This window comes from Schistocerca gregaria, unplaced genomic scaffold (genome assembly GCF_023897955.1).
Source record: "Schistocerca gregaria isolate iqSchGreg1 unplaced genomic scaffold, iqSchGreg1.2 ptg001026l, whole genome shotgun sequence".
Classification (NCBI taxonomy): domain Eukaryota; kingdom Metazoa; phylum Arthropoda; class Insecta; order Orthoptera; family Acrididae; genus Schistocerca; species Schistocerca gregaria.
In genome coordinates, this window is record NW_026062374.1 from 51452 (window position 1) to 68245 (window position 16794).

Sequence of the window (16794 nt, forward strand, 5' to 3'; positions counted from 1 at the left end):
TGAGGGTGTTTTTGCCTATGGCTCGAACGGTTACCGACCGTTTCGCGAACGATTCCGTTCGATTGCTGTTTTTCATGGAGTTGTTGCTGAGGTTGGAGGCGAAAAATCGTCCGTTTGAGATGGGTGCTAGTGTTTCTTCGGAATATCTCGAGCAGCATTACACGTCGTGGCGTCACTTTTCGTCTTGGAACTTGGTGTATGCGATGAGGAGCCACATTGGGAGGATTTTGAAGGAGGGGCGCCTGAGCCGTCGGTCTTATGGGCGACTTTGCTTGAAGTTTTCGGAGCCCGCGACGGCGACGAGGTCGCCCGTTGACTGGGTTTCGATTGTCGATTTGAGGCAGGCGTTGAAGCAGGTTGTGGTCGTTTCGTTGGAGCGTTTTTCCGGGAGTCTTGGGGAGCGCAGCGACGAGTTGGAGTTGTTGGCGCGCTTGGTGCAGTCTTTTTACGCGCAGTCTGTTATTGATTTGCAGCGCTCGGATTCGACGGAGCGATTTCGCGTCCTAGTTGGCGAGGTTCGGGTTGTGGCTTTTAGCGCAGAGTCGAGGAGTTGGTCCGTTGCGTCAGGGGTGACGCCTGAGCAGGCGCTGGCCGTTTTTTCGCCCTGCACGGTTGGCGGGGTGTATGAAGTGAGTGGGGCGGTGCGACCTGATTCGTTGAAGTCCTCGGCTAGTGCAGAGCACAAGTCGCAGTTGGAGAAGAAGTTGTGGAAGCAGTACAAGTTGTCTGCGAGAACGTCGAAGTACCGTCGAGGCGAGTCGCCGCCGTCCGCGCGCGCGTCGAGCGTTCCGGTTTACGTCTATTTGGTGGACCACAGCGTCCTTGGTGAGGCGAAGCTTTCGTTTCGAGCGGAGCTCGGCGCCATTCGCGTTTGTCTGGTACAAGATTTGTTGTGTGTGTTGCCGATAATGAATTTAGGTCGCAGATTGTCGTCGTTCGAGTCTGCGGAGGAGGTCAAGCCGGTGGCAGGTTTCGTTTTCGAGTTGCTCGATTTGCCGAGCTTGCGGTCGCTCCTGTCTAGCGATGCGTCGGCGCGCGACAACTCGGCGCGCGGTCATTTTTGTGGCGTTGTTGACTCGGGGCTTTCGTGTTGCGGGGAGTTGGAGCTCGGGGAGTTGTCTGCGTTGACGGCGGAGTCCCGGCGGGATTCGGTGGGGTTGCGCCTGGAGGGGGCGCGATTGTTTCTGACGGCAGGTGTGGGCGAGTCGCGTCGAGCTCGATCCGTGAGCCTCGCTTTGATTTGGCGCGCGCGTTCCGTCGAGTTTGGCATGTCAGTTAGAGAGGAGGCGAGGCGGGGCACGGAGCCGGTCCGTCCGTTGAATCTGCGGGTGGAGGACAGTTCTGCCGCGCTTGCGTACAGTGCCTACGCTGCGTTCCGCCTACCGTTCGATGTCGTGAAAATCGAAGGCGTTGAGGAGGATTTTTTTTCGGCCGTTTTTCGGTTTTATTTGCTGGAGTTCGACTACCGGCACCGCCATGTGGATTGCCTGATTGAGCTTCTGCAAGAGTGCCTTGTCTGTCTGGAGGCTTCGAGCGCCATGCGGTCGACGTCGCGCAGCGCCGAGCTCGGTTACGGGTCGCTGCTTGTCGCCGCCGAATCGGACACGTCGGACACGGACGAAGCGTACACGAAAAAGAGCAACGCGTCATCGTCTGTGTTCTATTCCGGGGGTCATGCTATGTTCAAGCAGCACCCCAGGCGCCGTCGTTGCTTTTTGAGCTATGTTCGGGTTGGTCGCGTTTCCGCGACAGCCGAGGAGTTGGCGAGCGTCGACATTCGGTACGAAGCGGAGGCGGTGCGCGGTCTGTACTGCGCGGTTTCTTCTGACCGCCGAGAGAGGCGCAGGCGGGGTGAGAGGCTGAAGCTGAGTCTGAAAGATCACCGATTGGCTTTGGACTGCGGCCGGTCTCGTTCGAAGAGGGAGTCGCTTGTTCCGCCGCCGCCGTTTTTGTCGCCGTCTGAGTCGGCTTCGGCGCCTTGCCTCAATTTCAGCTTGCCCTCAGTGTACGTGTATACGAAGACGAGGCCGTGCAACGGCGCCGACAGCCTGGCGGCGATCAGCGTCAAAGTTGCGTCATTCGCGAGGGTAGTGGCGTCTCCGGTGTTGGTCGAGCTGATACTGTTTTGGTACGTTTTGTTCAAGGAGGCGGCCCTTCCGAGGACGACGGAGCGGCTTCGACGCGTCCGCTCGCTGCTGAATTCGCTGGGCCGAGTTGGCTGGCGCGACGAGGAGGGTCGGGCGCGCAAGGAGGCGTCGGTGGTGTTGTACAGGGTCAAGGTCCAAGTGCTTGGCGCGTCGGTGCGGGCGGTTTTTCCGTCGGCGTACGTGGGTTTGTCTGTTGCGAGTGGTCATTTGATAGTTTCGACGGTGAGCGCGTATCCGGACGTGCAGGTGCAGGTCAACAGGTTGTGTCTGACCGCCGCCGGGCGAGAGGGTGGTTCTTCGTTGGGGAGGAGAAAGCGGGCGGGCGACTTTTGCATGGCGAGCACGTGGATAGAGTTGCTGAGTTCGGTGAAGGTGCAGAACTTTTCGGACGACAAGCGCTTCGCGGGGGGAGCGGTGAGGAGGGGTGGGGCGAGTTGGAAGGGGGGGCAGTTTGAGTCGCTGTGGGTGTACGTGAACAGTTTGTTGATAGCGGTGGAGTCGAGCATTGCGTTCTCGGCGCTGTGGATATGGTCTTATTGTTCGAGCTGCTACGGGGACCTGAAGAGGTATTTGGGCCGTGCGAGGGAGCTTCTTGAGGGGGAGGAGGAGGGAGCGAGGGTGGCGGCGAAAGAGCAGTCAGAGTTTGGCAGGTTGTCCTCGACGTCTGGCGGATTTTTGGAGTCTTTGGACAGAGCGGTGTTCTTGTCGGTACAGGTGAAGAGGTTTGGGGTGTACTTGCCCTACAGGAGCGAGTTGTACAGCGCGCGGTTGCTCGAGTTGGCCAAGTTGGAGAAGTTGAGTTTGTACTCTTCGATAGTGCTGAAGGTAGAGTTTGCGTCTCTGTCGGGTCGCTTGGTACAGGCGAGGGGGTTGGGAGTTGGGCGAGACGGCGAGGGGAGTGGGGGAGCGGGGTTTGGTTGGCAGGGGAGAGAGAAGCAGACGAAGTTGTTGGCGAGCGCGTGTTTGAAGATATTTGCGGTTGGGTTTAGAACGGCGGTTCGCCAGGAGAGTTCGGTTAGCCTGGAGGACGGCGGTATTTGGGCGCTCGACGAGCACAACCAGGTGTCGTTGGCGAGCAGCGACTTTGAGATTTGCTTTACGGAGGACGAGCGTCGAGTGACGCGGGGAGTGGTGAACGTGCTGTCGGAGGGGCAGAAGTTGGTTTTGAGTTCCGATATTTACACGAGGTTGCTGATCATCAGGTACAGTTTGTTGTCGAGTGGTTGGAAGTGGGGGGAGTTTGCGGCGAGCGAGGGGGAGGGAGAGAGCGGGGGGGGAGGTGGAGGCGACGAGGGGGCGAGTTTTTCGGAGTTTTGCCTGGACGTGAGTTTGTGCACGGAGTCTGGGTTTTTGGACCTCTATTCGCTGTCTGCGGCGAAGGGGTCGAGGGGAGCGCACCACCAGGAGAAGTTGAGGAGGGCAGCGAGGAAGGGGGAGGCGCCGCCGACGTTTTCGCAGATTGCCAAGATTCCGATTCCGAAGATTGCGCTGAAGTACCGAAAGGAGTCGCGCTACGATTTTTCGCCGGAGCCGACGAGGGGCGCGGTGCCCCGGGCGCGCCACGAGAACTATTTGACGTTTGAGTCTCAGCCGGCGCACGTTTTGTTGTTTCCGGACTTCGTGTTCTTCTACGACAGTTTGCAGAGTCAGACGGAGTTGACGCACGCGTTCGCGTCGGAGGTGGAGCGTCGAGAGGGGAGAGAGGTGGGGGAATCGGTGGGGACGGCGGTTCGACAGACGTCTGGTTGGACGGTTAGTCTGAGGATGTTTTCGATGGATTTGACGTTGGACTCGAGTCCGTACTCGAAGACGTGTTTGAAGGTTAGGTTGTTGCGGTCGAGCGTGTTGTACCAGAAGTATTACAGGTCGGCGGATGGCGCGAGTGCGCCGGAGTGGTCGTCTCTTTGTCGGTATTTTTGCATGGAGATCAAGTCGGCGGAGATATCGATTGAGAATCCGAGTTTTGAGAAGGAGACGCTCGCGTTTGCGAAGTTGGAGTTGTTGCGCGCGTACACGAGTCACGTGGTGTCGGAGGAGGGGGAGGGGGGTTGGAGGTTTCCGTTTTCGGCGCTGGCGGGGGTTGCGGAGGCGCGTTTTTGCCGCGGACACCCGTTGGATTCGAGTTTGACGCCGTGTTTCGTGCAGTTGGAGAAGTTGACGAATTTCCTTTCGGCGAGGTACTTGAACGAGGTGTTGTTGTTCTTCAGGGTGTGGAACGAGGGCGTGAGGTTGATGAGGCAGTCGGAGGCGCGAGAGGGAGACGGATTGCGGCGAAGGGGGTCGGGGAGCGAGTTGGGCGAGAAGAAGAGCGCTGGATTTTTGGAGTTGGTTCGCAACGGGTATTCGATTTGCCTGTACGGAGTGGCGCGTGTGGTGGATTTCAAGCTGGACTTGGGGTCGTCGCTTCCACAGGCGAGGCTGCGGATAGGTGGTGTGTTGGCGAACTGGATTGCTTGCAGGCCGTGCGAGGCGGATCCGTTTGGGAGGGCGCACTTGGCGGTGGTGGAGTTGGATCGGTTGAGTTTGAGTCTGGAGGGAACGATTTCCGGAGAAATCCAGTTATCGTGCGCTTCTTTTCGGAGCAAGCGGTCCGTTTCGACGTACGCGTCGTGGGACAGGCCGCCGGGGTTGGTCGAGGAGGGTGCGGAGAGCGGCTTGGACAGGCGGCACAGGCAGGAGTTGGCGTTTGGGTCGTTTTCGGCCGAGTTGTCGCACGTGTTGTTCCCGTTCCTTGCGGTTTGCTTTGGGTGCCTGGAGGTGGGCGTCACGGACACCTGGATTGCGCGAGAGGACGACGAGACGCGCGTGGAGCCCTGCACGAGCTTCGACGCGGTGCTGAGCGCGCCTCGCGTGCAGCTGGCGTGCGAGTCGGTGCCGATTTTGGTGACGATGCTGGACCGCCTCGAGAGGACGATTCGCGACCAGAGGGAGAGGGCGGACACTCAGATGAGCTCGATGAGCCGGCTGTTGAAGATCAGGAGGAGACACGCGAGCACTCAGACGAAGGTGACCGAGGGGTTCAGTCGCGTGTACTTGTGGTACTACTCGCCGACCGAATTGAACAAGAGCGACAGGAGCGCGGAGCAAAAAGTTGGAAAAAAAAAGCGCGAGCGAAGCGACGCGCTCGGATTTTTGAAAGTTTCCAGTCACCAAATCGAGATTTTGTTGTACCACCATTCGTTCCGAGATCCGTGCTGGTTTTCGTTCAAGTTGGATTTTTGTCAATTGATGTTGAAGAAGTCGCTGAGGGGCGTCGCCGGAGCTCGGGCGGACGTGTGCAGAGAGCTCACGTTGGCACTTAACAGCGGTCTGATTATGAGGTGCAGCGAGAAGACGTCGGGGGGTCTCATTTCCGCGAAGTCCAGAGTCAAGTCGGACACGATTTTCAAGATTCCCGCGACCACGCTCGTGCAGAATTCTGTGCAGCGAGTCGGGTGCGCCGAGTTGGAGATTTACCTGGTCACCGAGTTCGGCGGCGCGGTGCAGGTCTCGAAGGACCTTAGTTTGTACAACGAGTTGCGGACGTTGTTCGCGGCGTACATGCAGACGTACAACCTGCGCATGGAGGCGCGCGGTGAGAACTGGATCAAGCATTCCGGCGTCAAGAGGGCGCAGGAGGACGGGAGGCTGGGCGGCTCGTCGAGGGGCGAGGAGTCGGTTCGCTCGTCGAGTACTGCTCAACCGTCGTACCATTTGGGGGGCAACAAGCCGAACTCGCCGTTGCCGGCGAAGTCCGCCGACGGCTCGTCTGTGCTGCCCGATTACGGCAGCGCCGGCGGGCCCGCGCGCGCCGCCAGTTCCTCCGAGGACAGGGAGCGTCCGGGCGCAGCCGCGTCGAAAAAAAGGCCGTTTTTCCGCATCAAGAGGTTCGATCTCAATCCGCAGGTGGACGTGTTTTGCGAGCTCACGCCGAGTTTTTTTACGGTGCTCGAGTGGATGGGCATAAAGGACGGCAAGAAGGCGTGCCTGGAGGTCCTTCACGACATGGTTGCGTCTTTAGAGGCCGTGCTGGCGAATGCAGAAGAATTGAATCGATGATTTTCTCTCTCAGTCTCTCTAACTGTAAATTCAATTTTTTATTTTTTATGTGTATTTTTTTTTATATTTTTTTATATTTTTTTTTTGGGGGCTCCGCGTCTATATAGGAGCGCGTTCACATTTTCATGACGCAGTCTTCGTTCAAGAACATCAGCTTGCCGTCGTTTTCCATGTTCTCGAGCGCGCTTCTGACGCGCGCGTCCAGGTCCGCGCGACTGACCGCGCCGTCTTGGAGCAGGGCGCTGGAGACCTCTGCGACGGAGCACTGGTCCTTTTGGCGAAACAGGTTGCTTAGGGCGCGTTCGACGTCTCGTTGGCTCGCGGGCGGCGGTTCGCTGGTGCCCGAGCGCTGGACGTCGTTCGCCGAGTCGCCGGCTTCGGTTCGGAGCGTTGGGGCGCTCGAGTTTTGTCCGGCGTCGTTGTAGAGCGCGTATCGCATGATTTCCAGCGCCGAATCGACGTCGTCTAGGGTCACGTCGTTGGAGAGTCTGCAGCGCGCGTGGGCGACTGACAGGCGAATCGCCGTTTCCAGCATTCTGGCGGTGACGGCGAGCGTTTTGGTGTCTTCTTTCCTCCTGAGCTCGTCGTAGGCCTCGACTATTCTAGCTTGGGCCTCCTGAGTCAGGACGGGTTGCGCGCGCAGTTTGGCGTACAAAATGTACTTTTTGATGAACGAAATGGTGCAGATTTTGTCCCTTGGTCCGCTGCTGGGCGCATAGTAGCTGGTGCACGGGACGTAGATGGGGGAGGTCTTGGGCTGTTCGTCGCCCTCCTCCTCTGGAATCGTCCGCGCGTCGTCCGCGGGGCGCGAACTGGGCCCCGGCTCTCCGACGCCCGCCGGGTCCCCGCGGAGCTCGTCCGACTCGCCGTCGTCCCCCTGCCGGTAGCGGTGCATGCGGACGACGTGCTCGGCGACGTTCCGGTCGTGCATCGGGTCGAGGAGGTCCAAGACTATGAACAGCAGGTCGAACCGAGACAAGAGCGAATCTGGCAGGGCGATGTTCTGAGTCGCGGTCTTGTTTTTGTCATACTTCCCGTAAATCGGGTTCGCGGCTGCCAAGACGCTGCACCGAGCGTTCAGAGAGGCGTGAATGCCCGCCTTCGATATGGTGACGGTCTGTTGTTCCATGGCCTCGTGAATCGCGACTCGGTCGTCCGGTGTCATCTTGTCAAACTCGTCAATGCACACTATCCCTCGGTCGGCCAGCACCATCGCGCCGGCCTCCAAGCGCCTCTCGCTGGTCTCTCTATCCTGAACCACCGCCGCGGTCAGCCCGACGCCGGACGCGCCGCGGCCCGAGGTGGAGATGCACAGCGGAGCTGCGTGCATCACGAACCGAAGGAGCTGGGACTTGGCCGTGCCGGGGTCCCCGACCATGAGGATGTTGATGTCTCCCCTTATGCGAATGCCGGTGGACTTCAGGTCTTGTTCCGCGCCGCCCAGCAGTTGCATTAGAATTCCCTTTTTTATGTAAGAGTACCCGTACACGGAAGGCGCTATCGAGCGACTCAATATCTCGAACACATTTGGGTCCTTCGCCAGGGATTTTATGTTCTGCACGTCTTCCGCCGTGATCACGGGGCCCTGAGCGTCCTTGCCGATCACCTGAATGTTGTTCGCTACGATCAGCGTCTGAAAGATGCCCTTCGTCTTCTGGGTCGTGAAGGCGTTCGCCAGAGCTCTGTAGACGCCCATCACCCTGACGCGGTCCCCCGGCTTGACCAGGTCGACCAGGTCGTTCTCGACGATCACCTCGACGCTGCGGGGCAGCTGGCCGGGCGGCGCCCTCTCCGGCATCTCCTGGACGTGCAGAGTTTGGAAGTCCTTGAAAACACACAATCCGAACTCGGTTTGGAGAACGTTTCCGAATTCGTCCGTCTTGGGGTACGCGGGCGCCGTGGGGAGCCCGAACAGCGCCGTGGAGTCCCTGTGGTACTTCACCGTGTGCTTCTTCGTGGCGGGACAGTAATGCACGGATTGCACCAGCTTGGGGCGCACCGGCGACATCTTCGTCACGACCCCCTCGACACACAAAAGCGACAAGATCAGAGACGCTCTGAGCTGTCGAGGCGACACTCTGTTCGGCCCGAAGCTGCCGCTGAACCCGACGAAGTATTCCTCGCGCGCGGACTCCAGCGCGGGAACCGAATCCACGTACGCCTTCAGCGCGTCCTGGAACGCAGCAATGTAACGGTGGGGCTGAGACATCAATCTCCACCCGCGCCTCTCAATTAGTCCCCTCCGACGCGCCCTCCCTCGGTCCGCGGTAAAAGTCCGACGACGCACCTCGAAATGTGTTGGCGATTGCGGTCGAACGCAATGAAGTCGTCCAAGCTGACGATCAACCTGCACCTGCCCTCTTCGACCATTTGGCGAACCCTCTCCGGATAGTCGTCGCCCGTCTCCGAATGCTAGACACGGCGCTCGTCATCGATTTCCAGCTCAGACACACCCCCCCTGGCGCAGCCGCGCCGGCACACGCACCTTGCCATCCAGAAACTCCAAAAACAGACTCTTGTGCTGCTGGTAGCGCTCGTCCTGCTGCGCGCACATCAACGATCAATTCCACCTCCCGGGGGAGGGCCTCTCGACGTCCGAGCAGCGAGAGATGCGCGCGGCTCGGAACCAACGCTCGAAATTGTAAAAAAAAAAAAAAAAAAAAAAAACCACCACACACGACGCTTTTTGTACGTGCCAACTTTCGGGTCCACTGACCCCTCAATAGACGTCTCGTCCATATGGTACGCGCGCCTTGTCCCCCCCCAGCTCGTCCCCGAACGAGCGAGGCAACTCTCGCGCTCCGTGTCGGAGCGCTCCCAATTGAAAACCCCCCCCCTGTGCACCTCTCCTCCGTTCGCGAACGTTGACCAGTTTGCCTGCTCTTCCCCCGCTCCGCCCCTGATCTCAGAATGACTTGAACGAATCGGAACAGAACTCCATCTTAGAGTCCGCCAAAGAGGTTCTGAAAGTCGAGGAATTTCACCTCCAGCGCGCCTTGGTACAAAAAAAAAAAAAAAAAAAACGTAAACTCAGCTCGACCTCGCCGCCCCTAACCCGACTCCCCCCTTCCCAGGACGCGAACGACCACATCAAGGCCATCCACCACGCGACCCTCATCCTGAACGGGCTCATGCGCTCCGAACTCTCCCCCAAGCTCTACTTCGACCTCTACAGCAACGTGTCCGACTGCCTTCGTCACCTCGCGTCCTATCTCTGTGAGGCCCCCGGCGTCGACATCTCCGAGGTCTACAAACTCGTGCAGTTCACGCCCGGCATCTTTCAGCGCCTCTACCTCATGGTGCTCGTCGGGAGCGTCTACATCAAGCTCCAAAAGGCCCCGGCGAAGACGGTGCTGAACGACCTGGTCGAGATGTGCCACGGCGTGCAGCACCACCTCCGCGGCCTGTTTCTGCGAAACTACCTGATCGAGGTCACCAAGGACAAACTCCCCGAAGTCGGCAGCCCCTACTTCGGCGAGGAAAGCGGGTGCCTGCAGGACTGCATCAGCTTCTTGGTCAAAAACTTCACCGCGATGAATCAGCTCTGGGCGCGCATGAAGCACTTGGCCGCGACTAAGAACCGAGTCAAGAGCCAAATCGAGCGGCGCCACCTCGCCACGCTCGTCGGCCGAAACATCTCAATTTTGGCCTCCTTGGAGGGCCTCACTTTCGAGATATACAGCGCCTCCGTCCTGCCCAAGCTGCTCAACCAAATCATCGCCTGCCAAGACCCCATCATCCAAACCGACTTGATCTTCATCATCATCCAAACCGTCGACGCCGAATGGCACCTCAGGTCCCTGGAAAAAATAATCAAGACCATCGGCCTGTTCGACCACCAAATCGAGCTGAAGTCGATCATCGTCATGCTACTCGACCGCATCGCCTCCTACCTCACCGAAGTCGAAAGCGACCCGTCCAACTTCTCGAACTACGACCGCTCCGCCTACAAAAACGACGCCTTCAACATCCTGTCGGACGGCGTCGTCTCCATCATCCAGCGACGCCCTCAACTCCCCCCCAGCCACGCTCTCGCCATGCTGCACTCCCTGATGAGCTTCAGCTTCCAGTGCTACCAAGACAACAAAGAACAAGTCGACTTCCTGCTCGACTACACCTCCAAGTACCTCGAACAACTTCCCGAAGACTTCGACTCGGAACTCGCCTCCACCGAGATCTCCAGGCTCCTGCGCCTGCCCCTTCACCAGTACCAGGACATCGCAAAGGTATTCGAAAACCCCAACTACCTCTCCATCATAAACTTCCTCAGTCCCCACAAGCACATGTCCATGGTTGTCGAAATCGTCAAGTCCGTCGTCGAATTTCCCACACACATAGAGGTCTACACCGTCCTCAACAAAGTGCTCACCCTCTCCAAGCCCCTGCTGTCGCCCCCCGCCACCTCCCCGGGCGAACCGGCCAAACCCGCCGACTGCACCCAAGGCTACGAACTCGTGGCCTGCGTCGTCCATAAAATCAACACCACCGACCTCAAGGAACTCGGCGCGTGCGTCATGCTGTGCAAAAAATTCTTCTTCGCCGAAAACGACGACTCCCAAAACGCCAACCCCTCCAAACTGTGTCTGTTGACCTCCTGCGTCTTCGCCATGCTGAGACTCGTCAAGCTCACCCACGACGACCAGCAAAACGACCCCACGTGGCAATCCAAGGCCCAGCGAATCTTCAAAATCATCACCCAGTGGTGCGAACCCTTCGAAGACGCCACCCCCCTCGCCGCCTTCAAGCTGTACATACAAGCCGCCCTCGCCGCCCTCGAATGCCGCCTAGCCGACACCGTCGACTTCTTCGTCGAAAAAGCGCTCCTGCTCTACGAAATGCGCGTCCCCGCCAGCCTGCAACTCGAATACTGGAAACAAATCTTCTCTGTGCTCTACATCGCCTATCCCGTTCTAGCACAAACCGACCCGACCACCACCGAACCCATCGACTACTGGGCCCTCCTCTCCACCAACTGCGCTCGCTCCGCCAAAAGCATGCTCACCTTCTCCGATCGAGCCATCGCCATCTCCACCTGCTCCCACCTCTACTGGGTCTCCGCCAAGTCCTCCACTCAGCCCAACGAACGCGACGTCGCGAACGTCCAAAAAAGCCTCCAATTCGCCTACAACAACCTCTCCATCGCCAGCACCGTCAAGGCCGACCCCCTCCCCTTCGTCCACCTTCTCAACCTCTACCTCTACTACCTGCCGCACATCCCCAACGACTCGTTCAGAGACGAAATGAACGCCGTCGTCGAAACGGTCAAGCGCATCATCGCCGAATTCATACCGGAAAACGCCAACATGACAATTTTGTTCAAAGAGGCCCAAGTCTTTTTTCAAAATACGCTAAAATCCATTGAAAACCTAAAACCTGTTGAAACCCAAACTGAATAAATGCACTGCCCCCACCACCGCGCCCACTCAAGCGACTCCTCCCCACAAATTTTCGTTTTTTGCTCACACGCCGCCCCTTTTCCTGCGCGCGCCCTCGCGGCGACGAACCGTTCTCCTCGCCGCCCCAACGCTCTCCTCAACTCGCGAAACCCCTCGCGCGTCCCAGCACCGAACCAACCACCTCTCCCCCGCGCAAACCGCAACCCACCGCTCAAACGCCACTCCAACCAAAGAAGCAACCCTCGCACCTCTCTCCAACGCGCGCGAACGAACACCCTCCATCCAACGCGCGCGCACACCCCCCAGGCCCCCCCCAACCACAATGAATTTTGATACACTTGTAAAAAAAAAAAAACGAAAAAATGTTACATGTTTCTCAAACCGTCCCATTTTGTCAGATCCTCTACTCAAGCAATGAATTCCCCCTACGATCCAGACCTTCTGGAACTGCTGGTGCGTGCCCCCCCTTCCACTCAACCGCTCCCTCGCCCGCCTCCGACCTCACAGCGCCCTCACATTCACAAACGCACCGCTCCTGGAATTCGCACGGGCGCCAGATCAACACGGCTCGACAACAACAAACCCTGGTCGCAGAAGCACTCTCTCGCTGCTGCGAGCTCAAAGAGACCAGTGACAAGCGCGTACGCATCCAAACGAACCCTTCACAGCCCCTGGACGACACTTTCCTAAAATCAATTTTTGCGCCCTTCAAGCTACAATTCATCTCCGATTATCACGTTTGCTCGAACAAGGCCTTCACGTACTTCAGGCATTTGCAACAGCTAATCCAAGAGCTGCTGCAGCGATACGAAGACGCCAAAGAAAAGCTGGTGCAATTGGAAAAAAAGCACGAGTTCACAGAATTTGGTACAACTCTCGGTGCGCCGAAAACTAATTCGACTCGTCTTGCGCCTCTTAACTGACCAAAACCTTTAGAGCTCGTCCAACAAAAAGAACAGTGCGCCAAGCTACAACGCGAATTGGTGGAGGTCGAGGTGGAGGCAGCCCGTCGCATCGAAGAAACCACTCTGCAGTTCGATACGCTGTATGCTGAAAAACAAGCCGAAGTTCAGTATTACGCAAAGCAGTGCGAAAAAGTGTCTAGACAGTGCCAGCAACTGCAACTAGATGCAAAACTAGTGAAGAGGTGCCGGTCTTCTGATTTGAGAGAGACTTCGAACACCTTCGTGGAAGCTCTGAAAGTTATTTGGCAGATGACCAGCAACCCAAGCCAAGTCCAGAGCGTACTTGATAGCTCGAGCGAGCTCATACAACTGCTCGACGCGGAGCTAGATTCTATTCTCATGTGCTGTTCGCTCACGATTCCAACGAAATTTCAGGCAGAAAGGCTGAGCCCAGCCGATCTGTCCACCGTGCTTTCCATACTCGGAATCTTGGTCAACATCTCTGCAAGTCCATACGGGAAACAGGCTTTGCTAAAAGAAGAGAACAAGCCGACCATTCAGCACATAGTCAACGCATTCTACATCATTCCTTTTCTTCCAGCAAAACGCCAGTCTGAACCTTTTCGCCAGAAACCGACATCGCGTCACAAACCCACCTCAACCAGAAAGATATGTGAAATCTCCGACATAAAGGAACTTTTGCTGTGCTTTTGTTCAAACCTAGTTACAGAAAAGTTAGGCGCAATAGCTTTGCTAGAATTCGGAATCGTCTCAGCCACCATAAATTTGATAACTCAAGAAACGCCTCAAGAAGTCCGCCAATACGGTGTCCTGATTTTCCGGAACGCTCTGGAGAGATGTCAAAGTACAAACAGCTTCCAAGCTATGGAACCGGCCGAATGGGTCAAACTCTGCCCAGATTATTTACAAATCCCTAAATTATTAAGCATCGTCAAACAAGATTTCGAAATAGATCCCCCGACCCTGGAGAGCATTTCAAAGCTTCAGCCGGCGTTCAACTACGAAGAGTAGACCTCGCTTTTCGCCCGCGAAAAACGAGCATACGAAACGCTCACTCGTGCCGGGCCGAGGCCATCTCTAGACCTCCATAAAGCCCATCGACGACCTACATCTCCTACATCTCTCTTGAACGTCTAAATCAAAAAATTATCGTCAGAAACCGTCCAATGCTCGATTCGCGTTGCGTAAGAGTACAGTCGTCTTCACTCCGGGCTCAAAAATGAACCCCACAAAAAAAGTGAACAGAAGGTACAAAGACAGTTCACATTCAACCGCCCTATACTCTGGTCTCTCTGCTTAAGCGACTCAACTGCCAGAATAAAGTTTAGACATTTAGCCCTTCCAGCCTCTAAATTTAGTTTATGTCTAATTAACAAAAATATTCAATTTACCGACTTGTCGGGTGTCACTAGCGGCGCATAGCAACGTGAAGATGGGATTGAGCCCGCAGGCTGATCAGTTATTTCATAGTTGTAACTGGAATTCCCCTTCGGCTGCTCGGAACAGGTAATCACGGCCGTTCAAATACATAACCCCTCCGCTCAAAAGAAACTTACGTTTCGTCTTAACCTTTCGACACTAGATATTTCCAACAAAGTACAAGGTCAATATCAAACCGCGCTGTACCTAACACTCAAAACTGCTTTCAAGAACCAACCTACCTTTTCAAACAAACAAAAGGCCAGATTTTCCCACGAGGATGTGTCCACTCGACGATCGTCGTACTCCTCCTCATCAGAGTCCTCGGAGTCTTCCAACTTATTTTTCTGGACTTTCGAGGGGTCCGCAACACCAGTGCTCGAATTTACATTGTTGCTGTCTTTAGCAACAGCTGGCGTCCTCTCTATTGGGGTTGTTATTTCCTTGTCCAAGGGATGTGCGGCTGGCGCAGTCTGGAACGAACTGTTGCTTTTTTCATTCTGGGCAAAACCCGTGGGTAGAAGTTCCTGCTGGGTAGGAACGGTGTTCACAGTATACTGCAACAGGTCCTCTCTAATTGGCAAGCTCTGTGCGGAGTCCTGCTTTTTGGTGACTGGATTCGGAGGCTGCAGCTGGGAATTTCAATGAACAGAGCAGGTCAACAACGAATTTACGATAAAAAAAAATCGTGACACAATATTGTGTGTATGTGTAGCACAGATATATACACCGACGTGTCACTCTATATAACAGAATGTGAAGACCAAGTCGGTTGAAAACGCGCTAGCTCACAACAAGATGGCAGAACAGATCCCGCGGATCACGCGGCTCAGTACGATCGCCCGGAATCGGAAAAGACCGCGACTTTTCCCCTGTTCTCCTTTACACAATATAATCAAATGGAGTAGTACTGCATTGTATGCACTTTTTGTGTATAGAAAAAAAATTTTGATAGCCCAACATTCTAAACGCGCGCTCTTTCTAAAATTCGTACCAATGTGCCAGGCCTCACCATGGTTGAGCTTGCTTTCGATATTACGGACCCCGTCGATTGGGAGTGACCTGGCAGATGCGCCATATTCCCGGGGTCATACCAATTGAAGTTGCCTAGATGCGACTTCTTATATAACACAGATGCGACTGTTTGATCCAACTGCAAACCATGAAGCTGGGCCTGTACCTGACTTTGTTGTACCGCCATCGTATCGCGCATCTTTGCATTCCATATCTGTCATAGTGAATTCGTCAACGCAGAAAATGATAATGCGAAAACAACGTTTAGGTCAAAGCACGAAAAATTGAAACACACTACAGCTTTTAGCGAGCTAAAGACTCATTGCAGTGCCTTACTTGATGGATCATAGTAATAACGCTATCAGGTATACCAGAGTTTTCAAATTCTGGCATAAGTTTTGTGATGACATCTTCTATCACCCACTTATATATTTCTGTGACGGTCTGTGGATCTGTCATGTAGAAACGTAATTAGCAAAAAAACGAGTGTAGCCCCAGTCGCTCAGAAAACTTCTTACAGAGCAAAGTAAATTCAACTGATAAAAAAAACTAAAAATATGATATAAGCAATTTTTTCAGAGGGCAGAGCGCTGGTTGGATAGCACAAAAAGAAATTCGTCGTGACTAGAGAAGTACTTGGCACGGTGGGGGTAATAACAAGTAGCGCGTAGCTGAATACAAAAAAGAAAGCTAGGCAAGTACATTAATTGTTTTTGAATGGAAAGTAAATCAATAGGGCGCACAAATGAGAAAAGATAAAAGACCACTGCATCGTAATTCACACTCCTAGATAAAAGATTTCGATTGCAGCGCGAATGCTTATTTTCTCAGTTTGAGACGTCCATTATGCACCCCTGGTAGAATACTGATACAAGTGGATGAAACGAATGAGAATGTGGGACAGTTAAAACAATTGACATTCTTCGTAGTTAACTCGTTCTCGAATCCGTGTTCATCAATGAGGTGCAGCTATATATAGGTACATAAAAAGACTTGTGCTGGTTTGTGATACAAATACCTCAAATAGCCGCCGTCCCTGCATATATGTGCGTACACAAGGACACAAAATTTTCTTTCATCTGTCAGATGGCTCTCGGGCACTTGCTGCTGGACGAGGATACACTCAATTTCGGTGTTATACTGTATCATTTTCGTGAGCGGTGAAAACGGGCGCGAACATCATTCATTTTTTTGGCCACTCTATGTCTTTTGCGACAGAGTGCCTTTCAGTCATCGGGTGCGAATGAGTCGTCTTCGCCAAACTAAATTCGATATTTAAGCTGAATGAATATACGTTATGACTTGTTGGATTTCAGTTACCCGGATTTAAACACGACAACATGATAAGCAATCTAAAAATACTCACTGATAACAAGAACTTTCACCAAAATACAGCAGCTTGAACCGTCACGAAGGCATTTCAGTTATACGGGCTATACGTCTTTTGTATTGTACCCTTTCTTCAATCAAGGCTGTTGAGAACTGCCTCCTATCCAACGCTATATTTTATAGCTCTGAAAATTCAGTTTCTATCTCCCCCATTCATAAAAACTTCCAGAAAAACTGGTCTTCACTGGAAACAGCCTTCTTGCTCTTTAATTCATCTCTATCGTAAAATAGACCCTAATCTAAATTTCGTTCTTTTTTTTACAGAGCGAACCATCTGCCAGGCATTAATATATAGATGGTAGTATAAGCTCAGGTTCATAAGTACTAAGAATGTCAACTTTCCTTCAATGTATGAAAAACATGTTCCGTTCTATAAAATACGCTCCCTGTAAAACATTGTGACTTGTTTCATCACTTTGCCCAATTTTTTGTTTATTGTGTGTGTTAACTTTGTACCTTTTTCGA

The 16794-nt window shown here is 54.5% G+C and overlaps 3 protein-coding genes across 3 annotated transcripts; 1 reads left to right on the forward strand and 2 right to left on the reverse strand.

Moving 5' to 3' along the window:
- Positions 1-6185: 6185 nt before the first annotated feature.
- On the reverse strand, positions 6186-8826 carry LOC126327206 (uncharacterized). The gene is made up of 3 exons (XM_049995861.1): positions 8671-8826; positions 8473-8597; positions 6186-8398 (listed from the first exon to the last, which is right to left on the reverse strand). Exons 1-3 carry the CDS (start codon positions 8737-8739, stop codon positions 6301-6303), a joined length of 2292 nt encoding a protein of 763 aa, XP_049851818.1. The 5' UTR covers positions 8740-8826; the 3' UTR covers positions 6186-6300.
- Positions 8827-8901: 75 nt separating this feature from the next.
- LOC126327207 (vacuolar protein sorting-associated protein 35-like) lies at positions 8902-11944 on the forward strand. Its single transcript, XM_049995862.1, has 3 exons — positions 8902-8927; positions 9095-9184; positions 9260-11944. Exons 1-3 carry the CDS (start codon positions 8925-8927, stop codon positions 11579-11581), a joined length of 2415 nt encoding a protein of 804 aa, XP_049851819.1. The 5' UTR covers positions 8902-8924; the 3' UTR covers positions 11582-11944.
- Positions 11945-13849: 1905 nt separating this feature from the next.
- On the reverse strand, positions 13850-15445 carry LOC126327208 (uncharacterized). Its single transcript, XM_049995863.1, has 4 exons — positions 15277-15445; positions 14921-15154; positions 14169-14558; positions 13850-14085 (listed from the first exon to the last, which is right to left on the reverse strand). The coding sequence occupies exons 1-4, from the start codon at positions 15397-15399 to the stop codon at positions 13972-13974; spliced, it is 861 nt and encodes a 286-aa protein (XP_049851820.1). The 5' UTR covers positions 15400-15445; the 3' UTR covers positions 13850-13971.
- Positions 15446-16794: the final 1349 nt, after the last annotated feature.

Excerpts from the sequence above, each read along its gene's own strand:
- LOC126327207 (XM_049995862.1), top strand. Across the intron at positions 9,185-9,259 it reads TTCACCTCCAGCGCGCCTTG|GACGCGAACGACCACATCAA; the intron begins GTACAAAAAAAA and ends CCCCCTTCCCAG.
- LOC126327206 (XM_049995861.1), bottom strand. The coding sequence starts at position 8,739 with ATGTGCGCGCAGCAGGACGAGCGCTACCAGCAGCACAAGAGTCTGTTT. Across the intron at positions 8,598-8,670 it reads TGGAGTTTCTGGATGGCAAG|CATTCGGAGACGGGCGACGA; the intron begins GTGCGTGTGCCG and ends CGCCGTGTCTAG. Across the intron at positions 8,399-8,472 it reads AATCGCCAACACATTTCGAG|ATTGATGTCTCAGCCCCACC; the intron begins GTGCGTCGTCGG and ends GCGCGGGTGGAG.
- LOC126327208 (XM_049995863.1), bottom strand. The coding sequence starts at position 15,399 with ATGACAGATCCACAGACCGTCACAGAAATATATAAGTGGGTGATAGAA. Across the intron at positions 15,155-15,276 it reads TTATTACTATGATCCATCAA|ATATGGAATGCAAAGATGCG; the intron begins GTAAGGCACTGC and ends TCACTATGACAG. Across the intron at positions 14,559-14,920 it reads TGGTGAGGCCTGGCACATTG|CTGCAGCCTCCGAATCCAGT; the intron begins GTACGAATTTTA and ends TGAAATTCCCAG.